Source organism: Phragmites australis, chromosome 24, assembly GCF_958298935.1.
Source record: "Phragmites australis chromosome 24, lpPhrAust1.1, whole genome shotgun sequence".
Taxonomy (NCBI): Eukaryota; Viridiplantae; Streptophyta; class Magnoliopsida; order Poales; family Poaceae; genus Phragmites; species Phragmites australis.
The window spans coordinates 1,433,585-1,447,140 of record NC_084944.1 but is presented as its reverse complement, the minus strand read 5'-3'; the positions used below and the strand labels follow the sequence as shown (position 1 = coordinate 1,447,140).

At 44.0% G+C, this 13,556-nt stretch overlaps 1 protein-coding gene across 4 annotated transcripts; it reads right to left on the bottom strand.

The window, feature by feature from the left end:
* Nucleotides 1-333: 333 nt before the first annotated feature.
* Nucleotides 334-4,751, bottom strand: LOC133906939 (uncharacterized). 4 transcript variants are annotated; one of them, XM_062348904.1, is made up of 11 exons: nucleotides 4,310-4,751; nucleotides 4,077-4,185; nucleotides 3,872-3,988; nucleotides 3,673-3,789; nucleotides 2,824-3,192; nucleotides 2,088-2,401; nucleotides 1,888-1,987; nucleotides 1,737-1,796; nucleotides 1,514-1,600; nucleotides 1,103-1,243; nucleotides 334-1,010 (listed from the first exon to the last, which is right to left on the bottom strand). In XM_062348904.1, exons 1-11 carry the CDS (start codon nucleotides 4,507-4,509, stop codon nucleotides 675-677), a joined length of 1,950 nt encoding a protein of 649 aa, XP_062204888.1. In that variant the 5' UTR covers nucleotides 4,510-4,751; the 3' UTR covers nucleotides 334-674. The 4 variants fall into 4 exon arrangements, with proteins under 4 accessions (XP_062204888.1, XP_062204889.1, XP_062204890.1 ...); XM_062348905.1 differs by having other exon boundaries at nucleotides 3,872-4,009; nucleotides 4,104-4,185; XM_062348906.1 differs by having other exon boundaries at nucleotides 4,104-4,185.
* Nucleotides 4,752-13,556: the final 8,805 nt, after the last annotated feature.

The window sequence follows — 13,556 nt, the reverse complement described above, 5'->3', positions numbered from 1 at the left end:
CCTCGGAGCGAATCGTTTCGCCCTCACGCCGGACCTGCGTGGATTGGAGCTCGGCACACTCTACGTTGATAGCTTAGGGCAAGCGATCGGACGGACCAGATTCGAAAGTGACAAGCGGTAAACATAAAAATAAAAATGGTACCTAATGAGTAGTTGGATTAGTACTTAGTTCTTTTTTTTAATTGGCTGAGAGTGAATCTTTAAGATTTTTTTAAGTTTTAAGTCGACTCAATGATCTAGAAAATACAAAACTTGCATCAATGTCAAAAGTATTCCCCGCTGGGAAAGGAACTTTGCAGCAGTGCGTGTTCATTCACTTTCAACGGTCACCCATTCAGAAAAAATGATCCATTCGATCTCAACGACGAACAATTTGAATGAATTCAGATGGTCTTTGACAGAACACTGAATTCATAGTTAGCCAACGATTCTCGATCTGTACAATGCTGGCAAAATAAGTAGACTCCTCATCCTTGCCGCTTTCTTGATTACTAGTACAACTCCTCAAGTTCGTGCCTATCATCATCTCGATGATCCAATCACAAGAATGCAGCATCAACGAGACATTTGCATCGCATATCACTGATTCACTGCATCACCACGAGCGACAGCAACACCATCCGCTTCTTCCTGCAGCAACGGCATCAGCTACGAAGAAGGCATGCAAGGCGACGCTAGCAGTGTGGCTTGTCGACCATGCTCCTGGCAAAGGTGTAGCGGAACCTGGCACTGTACGGCAACCACTCAATGGCCTGCGCAGCCTTGCGCCGGCTCCCGGCGCACTGCTGGATTGCGTCCTGCTGCGACCGGCCGTCGGCGACGCCCCCCTCGCGCTGCACCCACGGGAGGACGTCGTCGGGGCCCAGGCACGCCTCCCTCGCGTACCGCTCGACGAGGCGCGGCAGGAACACCTTCTTCTTGGACTTCCTCACCACCACCGTGGCCTGCAGGAACTCCCGCTTGGCCCGCTCCAGCTCCTCCATGACGTTCTTGGCCGTGTACACCCGCAGCTGAAACGTGTCGACCGGCGACGGTCAGAGCTCAGATCATGGAGTGTCGAATCGAGCAGGGATTCTGCTGCTGCAATGGCGAATGAGAATACCATGGGGTCAGATGAAGCGCCGGTGCACATGGCGAACAGGGCCAGAGGCTGGCAGTCCGGCAGGCCGAACTTGAGCTGGACCAGTTGCTTCTCGTCCGCGCATTTCTTCCGCATAGCCGTCGAGAGAATGGACTCGAACCACTGCAGATAAATACGTTGGAATCTCAATTCAGAAGGTGGTTATATATATGGTTGTGAAATGAAGATCAACGACGGAAATGATCTTTGGATTGTTTCAGTAAACTGCTAACCAGTTACCAGCACAATTTTGGGAGTGTGTTCAAGTAATCTAGTTAACGTGCTAAAAGAAGTTTCATTGTTCATTTTAGAATTTCAATATGAAGTTTCCAACTTTGCATGAAAAATCAAACAGAAATTTCAACTTCAGCATGAAACTGCAAATCTACGTACACGACCAATCCGTGGAGATTTGAAGCACAGCAAGGCCTGTTCAATGGAATTGGCGGTAACAGCATGTCCTCCAATATTGTAGGCGGCCTGCAATAAGATAAGTTACTTGTTAACACATGCTGCGAAGCATGCCGAGTTATTCACAGCATGAGGTGTCAAGCGAAGCATGTTGAGTTTCTGTATTTCAATGGCAAATTCAAATCTAGTTAGAACATCATTTCACCTTGTGAAATAGCGTCATTCTTTTCAGAGAGCTGTTTGGAATTCCATATGCCAGAAACGCCTGCAAGTGAATAACATGCAGATTAATAAGGACAACAAAATCATAAAACAAAAAACTCTAATTAAAGTCACTGTAGAATATCCGGCATTACATGCATGATAAGAGAATTGTACACATTAGTCCAAAAGGCCAATTTAGTACTGTTCTCTGACATGCTCAGATCAACCCTTTCAAGCTGCTCCACAAGCAACCTAAGCTCCAAGAGGGGGAAAAAAGGAATTTGTTACGCGTGATTCTCAAAAGGAGACATTACTTGAGGGTATAATTTGTGGCATTTTATTTTGGACCAACCTGTAGTGAGTAATTGCGTACGAGACATCCGGCATCTGATTCTTGTCAACTGATATTGAAGATACTTCCACTGTACATTTGTTGTTTGCTAAACTATTTTCCTCTCCGTTCACCTTCCGAGGAAGAATGACATTTGTTGATGATCTTGACAAGAACGGTGAACGGGCCTTTTCAGGCTTTTCTGGTGCCTCAGTGCGCAGAAGATAGTATATGGAGGCCATGCATCTAACCATTTCTTCAGATATTTTGCTCGGGCATTGATAAAGGTGATCTTTCAGGGTGCGAGCCAGAGAACCACTCCCAGAATAAGGTAGCTTTTCGAAAAGAGAACAGTCAAAATTAGTCCATTGCATGATTTTCTGATTTAATCCATAGATAAATAACCTATTTTGAATTGAAATCATTAGGCATAGAAGTACAAATTTTGAACAAAAATGTACCAATGCTGCATGTTTCTGAAAGTAGCACGATGAGTGTGAAATGTGCAGCACAAGATAGATTTGACAGTTTCATAAACTACTGTGAATTTTTCCTTACAAAAACAAAATGACTAGTTTGAATTTTGGTTGAAATTGGGCAAATACGATGTTTTAGAGCAGGCATATCAGCAAGTAAAGTTTTTTCCCTTGTTTGAAACAGGTACACTAAAGTAGATCAATAGTAGATTGATATGCAGTTAACGTTTTTTAAAAGTTATATGAGCGCGTTATGAGTTTTTATTTCTTATCTGTATTACCTTCCTTGGATCTGGCGGGAAGGATATAGGATGGATATCCAGTGTTTCGCTTGAGAAAGATTCATGCTTGAACCTGGCCTTGAGCATACTCTTGGTTTTCCCTGATTCTGACACCGGTGCCATGATGTGGAAAGGTTGAAGTGGGAGCTTCTTGGATGAGCAAAATGCACTTGATATTATGCTTGGCTGCCTTCTTGTTCTAGAACTGATACTCTTGGTGTGCGCAGGGGAAGAAATACCAGAACTCTGCCCCGACGATGGCCCGGACATGCACTGATCAAAGATGCTTCTGTATAGAGTAAGAACATGCTGCTCGCGGTTGGCGATTTCCTCTTCCAGCAATTCGATCTCTGCTACCAGTTCCTTTGTCTGCAGGGAGAACAGCAGTCAGTCCTCGGAATGCCAACAGTACTTGAAAATAGCAGGGATGTAACAATTTCCCTTGAGTGGTCTCTTGATTTGGCAATTACTTTTCCTTTCATTAACTGGCATCACACTAGCTATCAACAATGCAACGCAGAAAAAAAATTTGTCTGCATTTAGATGTCCGATGCCAAATAGTTTTCTTGTTAGATAACTGATTTTTTTAAAGCAAACATAACTGAATTTTCATGGGGAAGCAAGAGTATCCAGTCCAGGCGAAATAAATTACTGAACACAAACAGACTTGCATGCTGCCACGGCATGCTGAGACACTACATGGCAATGCAGAATCTATTTGGTTGCTTAGATTAAGATGAAATGGTATGATCCGCCACCTTTACAGTTCCTACAGCTGACTTGACTTTGTCTTGTGGCGCAAGAGATAATTGCAAGTTTTTTTTGGCGATCCGTTGAGATCAGTCATACCTGAGCTGGGAAATGCCTATGGCCAGGAGACAAAGTGCTGGATGCCCGGCCAATCGCCCGATCAAGCATAACCCTGATGGACCTCTCCTGATGCAAATGCAGCTGCAGCTGCCTAACCTGCCATCATTCAGCAACAATTATTCAGACGGAACGCACTACGCCGCATAAAAAAAACGGTGGCTTTTGGTTCGCTCCTCACATCATTCTCCAGCGACATGCGGTGGTTCGGCGATGCGGTCGGCCTGTGATCTCTCAGCCCCTGGTGAACCGAGCTTCCGGCGGTCGTTGCGTGGGACCTCCTCGCATCCGGTGGGTTCTGACAGAGAATTCCCAAGGCCTGTCAATAAGCAATCCACGCACTCCTGTGCGGTGAAGACTGAAGATTGAGTTCAATAATCTGCAACCTTTGCCGAGAATGGAGAGATGGCAACCTGTGCTTGGCCGCAGCGTTGCTCCACGGCGCCATGCGACGCCGCGTGCTTGCATAACTCCACGTTCCTCTCTGAAGATGCGCTGAAACACGAACAGAGACGCCGGCAGAGTTAAAAATCGAAACTTTGAACTGCAAATGTGAAGGAAGACGAAGCAGAGGAGGAAAAATCGGTGGAGCCGTGGAGGTCAGCGCGCTGAGACCGACCTCTTGGACCGCCGGTGGTGCGGCAAGGCAACGGGCGCAGGCACGTCGGTGGCGGCCTTGGGAGCAGGGGCCGATGCCGCAGCCTCAGGCTCGCCGTTCTTGGCTTCGTTTTTCTTGCTTGGTTCTTGCCCTCCGGTCATCAACCCTCCCGCCTGCTCCATCTTTTCTTCTCGGCCTGTCATGGATCCCGGCGCTGGCATGAGTGTCTAGCAGCTAGCTAGCACTGTTGCCAGCTACCTACGCCGCATGCATCGATCCAGATTTCCAGATGCTGCTAGCCGAGCGTTGTATGAACATGAACAGTAGTGAGCAGAAGCAGGCAGCAGGCAGGCAAAGAGCATCCTGCGGACAGGGCCGATTTATTAATACTGCGTGGTGGTAATGTTGCTGCAGCGACGCGATGCTGGTGCTGGTGCTGGTGCTGTGGGTTGCAGTGGGCTTCCCTGCCGATGGAGGGGGATTAGAAACGACGGTGGCATGTGTTAGAACTAATATTAATATGTTAGTAGTGTGTATACGATCATGTACGTTTCATGTTTATATATATATATATATATAGTGGTTGTATAAATCCTAGCCAGTGCTTTACTAATTAGCAAGTCATGTGTTGCAAGTGCTAGTGGAGTTAGTTTTAGTAGAGTGCGGCAAGTAATTAGCTACATGCATAATTAGTTGGGTGTCTGTGGCGAGGCTCGTTATTAGTGGACCGTTTCATGCGAAGTACAATATATGAGTTGGTGGCTTAGAAGCTATGGATGCGTGCCAGCATGGGCATGAGACCCGGACAGTAGTTACTCCCGTATGTATGTAAACAAGACTATATTAGTCATATATCCTGTTGTTTATTTTAACGAGTGAATACAGAAAACTAAGGGGCGTGAGTCATCACGAGTATTTTTGCTCCCGTATGTTTACGCGTGAGTTTCTGTCAAGGTGAGTTCGTGTGAGTCTGTTGCTGAGTGAGTTCACGTCTTGGCTGGTTCCAACATTTAGTATTCAGAGCCAAGAAGAGGATACTGAGGGAAGCAAGGAGTTTGTCTCCGTCATTTGGCAAGCGATGCCTGTTGCAAGGTGGTTTGTCCGCCTCACAAGTGGTGAAGAAGGAGAACACAGCGACGATGTCATACCTGTAGCTCACCTGCACGAACTACACGGTTTTGGGCAGTGAAGATGTGTGTCGCTCTTCAGGCCCAGAACGTGTGAGAAGCTATGGAGCCAGGTGCCATGGAGTACCAGAAGGATCGGATGGTGTTGTATGCCATCTATTAGTCCGTGTCAGAGCAAGTGATGTCTTCCCTTGCTGGGAAAGACATGGTAAAGATGGTGTGGGAGACGATCAAGACGGCGCATATGGGGCACGAGCGCGTGCACGAGGACAATTTGTAGACCTCAAGTTGAAGGAGTTTGAGGGGCTGAAGATTAGGAAGGAAAGACCATGGATGACTCGTTGGTCAGGTGACGTCGATCGTAACCAGCATCTTCACGTTGGGCGACACCACGGTGAGAGGAATTGATGTTGTTCGCATGTTTCTCCGTGCTGCCCCAGCCCGCTACATGTAGCTCGTCATCTCCATCGAGCAGTACATGGACTTAAAGACCCTCACTGTTGAAGATCTCGTCGGGTGGTACAAGACTTATGGCGAGCGTGTTCGAATTAGTTTTGACAACCCAAAGGAGAGCGATCATTTGTTGCTCACGTGCACGCAGTGGAAGACTCTCGCCAAGGAGAAGAAGAGAAGAGGGTCAGGCAGGGACACAAAGAAGGATCGTGAGGGTCAGGCAGCGACACAAAGAAACGACGGTGGCATGTGTTAGAACTAATTTTGACTTAAATTTATTTTAGTCTTCGCATGTGTTAGTAATGTGCATGTGGGTCATGCACGTTTTATGTAGTACATGTGTGTCATATGCGTAGTGTTTGTATGAGTCTATCAAGCTAGCTAGCTGGTATTTTACTAATTAGCACGACATATGTTACATGTGCTAGTGGAGTTAGTCTCGGTGTTGTTAGCTAAGTGTATGCAAATAGGAAATAGTGTGACAAGTAGTTAGCTATATACATGATTAGTTGGGTGTCAATGGTGTGGCTCATGGTAAAGTCAGTTGACCGTTTTCATGCGACATACGTGCATCATATGAGTTGGTGGCCCAGAAGCTATAGATGTGTGCGAGCATACGTATGAGACCTGAACAGTAGTCGCTCTAGTATGTATGTAAGCAAGACTATATTAGTTATACTAAGCGGATTGGCACGCTTACGTCGTGCCTTTTTTTTCTTTACAGAACATAACAAAAGAAACCAATTTATGATATCTCAATATTTACTTATGAATTTATCAATATTTAACATATTCATTTAATTATTAAAAAAATAGTAGTACTTTCATGTATGCATATAATTTTAGCATGTAGACAACAGTAATACGAAACTAACAAAATTTGTTTCATATTTTTTGAGTTTATATATTTTTCTTTGTATTTTAGATTATTTCAGTCGATTTATCAATATAACTAATATTCCGGTTGATATTTTTTGGAATTTCCTGAAAATAAAGTTATATTATATATGTAAATATATGTATATGTATACACATATATACGTATATACATATACATATATATACATATACATATATATCTGTATATCTATACGTACATATATGGGGTCCACTGCTACAGTAGCTACAGTATCCGAACCCATGAGCGCGCTCCAAATCTTGGAGCGATAATATATGTTATAGATACCTGTTGTTTATTTTAACTAGTGAATTCACAAAACTAAAAGGTGTGAGTCGATGTAAGTATATGTGCTCCCGTGTGTTTACGCGTAAGTCTCTGCCGAGACGAGTTCGCGTGAATCTGTTGCCGAACTAGTTCACGTCTTGGCTGGTTCCAACAGCATGCACTGTGCAGAGCACTGGGAGAGTGTGGCGAGGGAGGGGAGTGCCGGCCGCCGTGGGGTGCCGGCCGGACGAACGAGCCGAAAGGAATCGAATGAGTTGGCGGGTGAGCCGCGTTAATGCACTCCTGCGTGCCCTGCACCGAGGTCTGAGTCACAGTAATGGAGCAAGAGCAAGGACTTGCCGTGCCATTGCCATGCCGTCACACTCATCTCTCTCTCTCTCTCTCTCAGAATACAGCCGACGTTTCTTACGTGGTACGGTTGACTCTAGCTGTGAGTACGGTTGACGTTTGTCCCAGCAACTTGATCCAAAAACCGTACATTTTGTGTGTGTAAGTGCCACTGCTCCTAAAAGCATCCTCAATAGTTATAGTTTATTGTAATTATTTTTTATTTCACTTAACATATTTTTTAAAAGATTTCCTTTTCTATTCTCTATATCTTAGAAAACTTAAAGTTATCTATTATATTCTCTTTTCGGATATAGTTCTTTAAAATTCTTCTTCACTCATTTTATCTACCCTCAATTCCACTTCTCTCCTCTCTATATGCTATATTACTAAGAGATAGCTGCTACCTCTTGATTTTAGAGATAGGCTAAGAGCATCTTCAGTCATATTCTATTCATTTTGTTACTTTCCTGATTCTTCTATTTGTTCTTATTCTATTTATTTTTTTTTATCTTTAACAATTTTTTTAAAGAATTCATGAAGAAAAAGAAAATAGAATATCTTTCTAAAAGAAATGATTTAGGAATCTTTTTATTATAAAAACTGTAAAAAAAATTATTGAAACACTGAAGAGAATGAAAATTTTCGTTCGTGAAAGAAATATCTGGAGATTCTCTAACACTCTTGACCGATTTCGTGTACGAAAGGGTAAAATTTGCACATCATAGAGGCTCCCAACTCCCAAGTCAGAAAATGGGTACGATATAGCTCTGGCACCACCGCTCTGCCTCTGCGTAGTGTTATTTTCCTTTGGAGCTAGGCAGTGGGGTTTTCTACTTGGACCCCCTACTCGGTAGGAGTAGCATGCAGCGGCCGTGGAATTAGGCTCATGCTACTGCCACACGATCACGACCTCACGATGTAGGTAGGTGACGATATGAATGCCGGCGTTAACGCCCCCCTCGCCTACCTATCTATCCCACAGTGTGCGTGTACTAGCAGTGTGTATGGTGACAGTTAAGCGTTGACTAAGGTGGCAGGGCTACCAAGTAATAATTATTTCCCTTCATTTTCTTATTTCTCTCCCTTTCACCCTTCTTGTTGGAATATCAGTTGAATATATATATAAAATCGGTTATAGATAAATTTAGATTTAATTTAAATGGTTAGAGATAAAATTATAGTTGAACTAATATTTTTAGCCTATAAATATTAAGCATATCTTGTAACCACGGAACAATAAATAGATCCATTGAGAAGGAACAAACGTAGTTATACCTCAAGTATACATGCAAATATCCGATTCTCGTTAAAAACACTATTACAATGATGCTTTCGCATACTATAACATTTATTATATTTCATTCTTAAAAATTGAAGGAGTGACTTGGAGGACTCCCAGTACGCCCGGAGTACCCCTGCTGGTAGTGGTATACTGCTACTGTCATGTGGAACAGGCAGGGCAAGAGCAACCTGACGATCGATGGACTGCCTTGCATCACCTTGTCGGTCTCGCATTACTGATCTTCTGGCGCGGCTTAAAGATGTGCTTGTACGGCCAGAAACCACATCTGAGCGACGGTACAGGAGGCCTATTGCACGCGTAACAGGCAGTGGCGGATCCAGGAATTTCAGGGAGCCTGGGCTGAGCGCAGGCCGTACCCATACGGGCTAGATTTTGTCCAAAATTTGATCAGCCCAAATTACGAATTTTCTCATAGCCTATATAGATATACAGAGGCGGGCTGGGACGGAGCCCGGGCGGGCGCCCAGGGTCGCCGGGCCCTGGGTCCGCCACTGGTAACAGGGGCATCAAGGAACGAAAGAGCTACAGGAAGAGGAGCGAAACCGGTGACGGACCCAACTAAAAATTTTAGTTGGGGCTTACTTAGAACGACAAACTAAATCAAAAGTACAAACATATCGGAAATACATTGCATTCATGTATTGTAACCATATAAATTAGAGTGTAAAAAGTAAATAGATGATATAGTGATACATCTAAAATAAAGAATAATTTAAAATATAAAAAGATAAAGGTTCAACCTGTCAATTTAATAATGATTAATTCGTGATAATGAAGTTCTCTATTTTGTGCACCAAACCACTCGCTCGACTAACTGCAACGGAAGAAGCACCTGTCGCGCAGTCTGCACCCCTGGGCTCCTCTTCCCCTCCCTCCATCAAGCTCATGCTGCTCTTGCTAGGGGATTAGGGCCTACCGCCACACCAATTTGAGTCTCGATGCATGCCTACTTCCGTTCGTCGTCTGGCGGTCGCCGCTGCTCGCTAGTGCTAGGTTTTGCTTTGCACGCACCGCACAACGTTCAGAGATAGGGAGGCCAGAGGGGATCGACAATTCAATTGTTGATTGAGCTATTTTCAAGCCGGTAAGCCCATAATAAATCGGTATTCTCTTGTGACATATCTTTTTCGTCGTTCTCACGAACAGAACAAATGTTCACCGCTACGTTGCTTCCAACGACGGGATTCATAGAAGCTCGCGGTCTCTCTGGAGGAGGGGGAGGGCTGCTAGTGGCTACCAGTAGTTGGGGCGGCCACCCCACCATGTCTATAGAGTGGGTCTGCCCCTAAGCGATACACTCCATAGTTGTTGCGAGAACTTAGAAGGCGAGGGGTAGATCAGAGTTGGTAGGTACTACAATATTTGACTATATTTTTGTCACCTCTTATTTAAAAGTTTGACTTGTATGCTTATAATGGTCAATGATTATGATACTCACTAAAATATTGAAAATCACTCTAGGTCAATAATTAAGCTAGCTGATGCAGGCATGCACGTATACAAGGGCTAAAGTAAGAAATGATATATGCTCATGGCTCAGTTCACTTAATCAGCAGATCAAATTTTGATCAAGCCCACTAGTCAGCGGCTGCATGCATGGAAAGATCATTAGAATACTCAAACGAGCTGTTTATTTTTGTTGCATGGTCATGAGAAGATTCAGAGAAGTACTTTTTGTTTGGAAGGCCCAGTCGAACTGATATCCGGCCTTTAATTCCTAGCTCGCGGCCCATGCCAATGGCAAATACGTAGACGTGTATGTATACCATCATGTCCAATTTACAGGCTGCCGATACATTTGTGATCGAGAAGCTTCCATTCTACTAGACGGCGCTCACCTCGCGCATCTGTGTAAGATCATCTCTAACCATATTTATTTTATTTTATTTTCTTTTCTTTTTGATTCATTTTTCTATTTCTATTTTTTTTATTTTTTTCTCTCATCTTCAATATTTTTCTTTCGAGAAGAATCGTGAAGTGAAAGGAGATAAAATTTTGTCCCGAGAGAAATGATTTTAAAAATCACTTCGTGACAGGAATCGTAAAAAAAAATCGTTGAAACGCTGAAGATAACGAAAATCCCTTCACGTTAGAAATCTGAGTTGCGAAAGTAAACCCTTCACGATAGAAATCATAACCATAGGTAACAAGTCAAACAAGAGACACACAGGTATATACCGTTTCGGCACCTTGCAGCTACAAACCCTTTCGGCGGCGGTGCTTCAGCGCCTTACAGTCACATGCCGTTTCGGCGCCTTAAAGCCACATCCTATTCCGCCGGTGGCGCTTCTGCGGCGGCGTCGTACAGTTTACTTATCGTTTTGACGGCGGCGCTTCGGTGCCTTATAGGTACATGTTGTTTCGACAGCGGCGCTTCAATTTCTTATAGGTATAAGGATGGCGACGCTTGCGCACTCTACAGGTTACATGCAATCTATAGATACGCGCCATTTTGACAGTGACGCTTGAGGGTACTACATTTTGCAGGAGATCGAGGAGAGCATCTTTTTTATGATAGTGCGCTCGCACTAAGCAGGTACATGTGGACTAGCTATGAAATCACGCCATTTCGACGGACGTAGTGTAAAGTTGTACAAAGAAAATAAAGGGATGCTAAGGAGTAACAGGGGTGACCTTGATATTCATCATGTGGCTTATACGGTGCAAGGCATAAAGTACAGAAATAGAGGGGTTAATTGTGGATTATAGAATATTATCCATGAAAGCTTGCTGCGCTTGCAACATCCTTTCGGGAACACAGGTCAAAGGCATAAAATGAAAAATATAAGGATGATGGCAGGATGAGAGCAGATGAATAATTGTGGGAAACCGATTCGTGTATAGATGAATTTGGAGACAAGGTTAAAGCATAAGCAAAGCCATGTCCCCTGATGCCAGAGTTCTAGCAGAAAGGTTTATATGTAATTCACTATTTTTGGAGACCACCAAGACCGAAAAACCTTACCATATTCTGATTGACGATGCTGGACACATCACGTTCGTGACTGATGAGGCCAAAGGAAATCCAAACTTTGCCATGATGCCACAGTTCTAGCAGAAAAGATTTATATGTAATTCACTATTTTCCGAGATCACCGAGACCAGAAAACCTTACCGTATTCTGACCGACGATGCTGGACATATCAACGTTCATGACTGACAAGGCCAAAGACAATTCAAACTTTCAGCTTAAACTCCGTGCATGATTGAATGTAAATATTTGTTTTGTTCGAAAGAGCGGCGAGCCCGGCAACATTTTATTTGTTTTATCTCATCCAGCATACATACATGGAGCACAGGACAGAGCTTTGAGGTTGAAGACCATTTTGATACAGCTAAATTTGAGATATTCTATAGGTGTAAACCTACGGATATAATTAATTAGAGTTCTTACGAGGCTCTAGCACTCAAGAATTATTCATTAATACGTCATACATAGATATATGTAAAAAGAGGAGACTTGTAAATTTCCAAGGATGAATAAAAAATAAAAATTTCAATTTCCAAGGATGAATAAATAACAAAGGTTTCCTATTTCGTTTGTGTGCCTTTGTGTTTCATTTATTTATTTCTATACAATCGTATACTGGTACGTATGCACTTTATTACACTATATGTAGAGAAATTTGAATATTTCTCCCGTGGAAAACAAAGAGTTGATGGAGAGTTTCATGACAGAGTACCGAAGTTACGACAAGATGCTGAGTCGTCTCTTACAGCCCAAGCCCAAAATTATTCATGGATAAAACAGGGAGTCTTGAAAGCAACACCCCAAATTATTCAGAACACTGCCTCGTTCATACTGCTGTCATTAGACACGTCAAGTTTCGATTTGTACTTGATCATTCGGAGTTCCACTTTCCCACTGCTGCCATTGGCATTGGCGTAGCCACTGCCACTGCCATCATGAACACACGGCACAACATCCACACCGGTCAAGACAGCAAAATGATCCTCAATCACTTGATCGCAATAGTAGCCCACGAGAGTCCGAGTGTGGAAGAACCTTGCGATGCAGAACCTCCCAGAGCCCAGGTTGACAAGCTGAGAATCCTGTGATCCCCACTACCCCACCATTCTCTGTGCGGGGAAAGTTCCTTAGCTCTGGCTGGGAGTCCATGGCGGGATAGGTCAGCAGCAGCCAAGTGTTGAAGAAATGCTGGTGCGTCAGGTCGATGCAGCGTCCAGGGGTGCGGTTGCCCACGATCAGATTCAGCAACTGCCGCGGGAGGGCCACCGTCGATTCTTTCAGTCAACTTCAAAGTTCGAGCTACCACTACCCGCAGCGCACGCAGCAGCAAACAGATTCGACTCCCAAGCCGACTGCACTTTCCTTCTCGCGCCCTTCGTTGCGATCGATCCAGCAAGGAGCGTACAGCTGCAGCGGTGCCTTAAGGATAAGATGGCATCGCAGAAGTCTTCCATAACAACGATAAAGAAATTGGCTTTCGATAAAACAGGATGAAGATGAAGCAGATCTACAAGCGGCGGACCTCGTCGATCCAGCCGACGGAAGGGCGTACCGAGAAAAGAAATTTGCCTTCGATCGATCCGATCAAAGAGGATGAAGATGAAGTAGGTCTACAAGCGGCGGACCTGAGGCGCGCTGGAGAAGGAAGGGCCAGGGTCGGTGGAGCTCAGGTGGTGAGGGAATGAATTATATATATATTGCTTTATGTTATAAGGATCGTGTATCGTATATATAACGATGTCGTAGTTCTATAAAAGTTGTCGTGTTCAATTTCCTATTTACGTCAAATTCATACCTCCAAAATATTACATAAACATCTAATCGCACAAAATATTTTTCCACAAATTAAATTAAATCAGAGAAATCACCTGTTCACCGGACGAGACATATGTCACTTG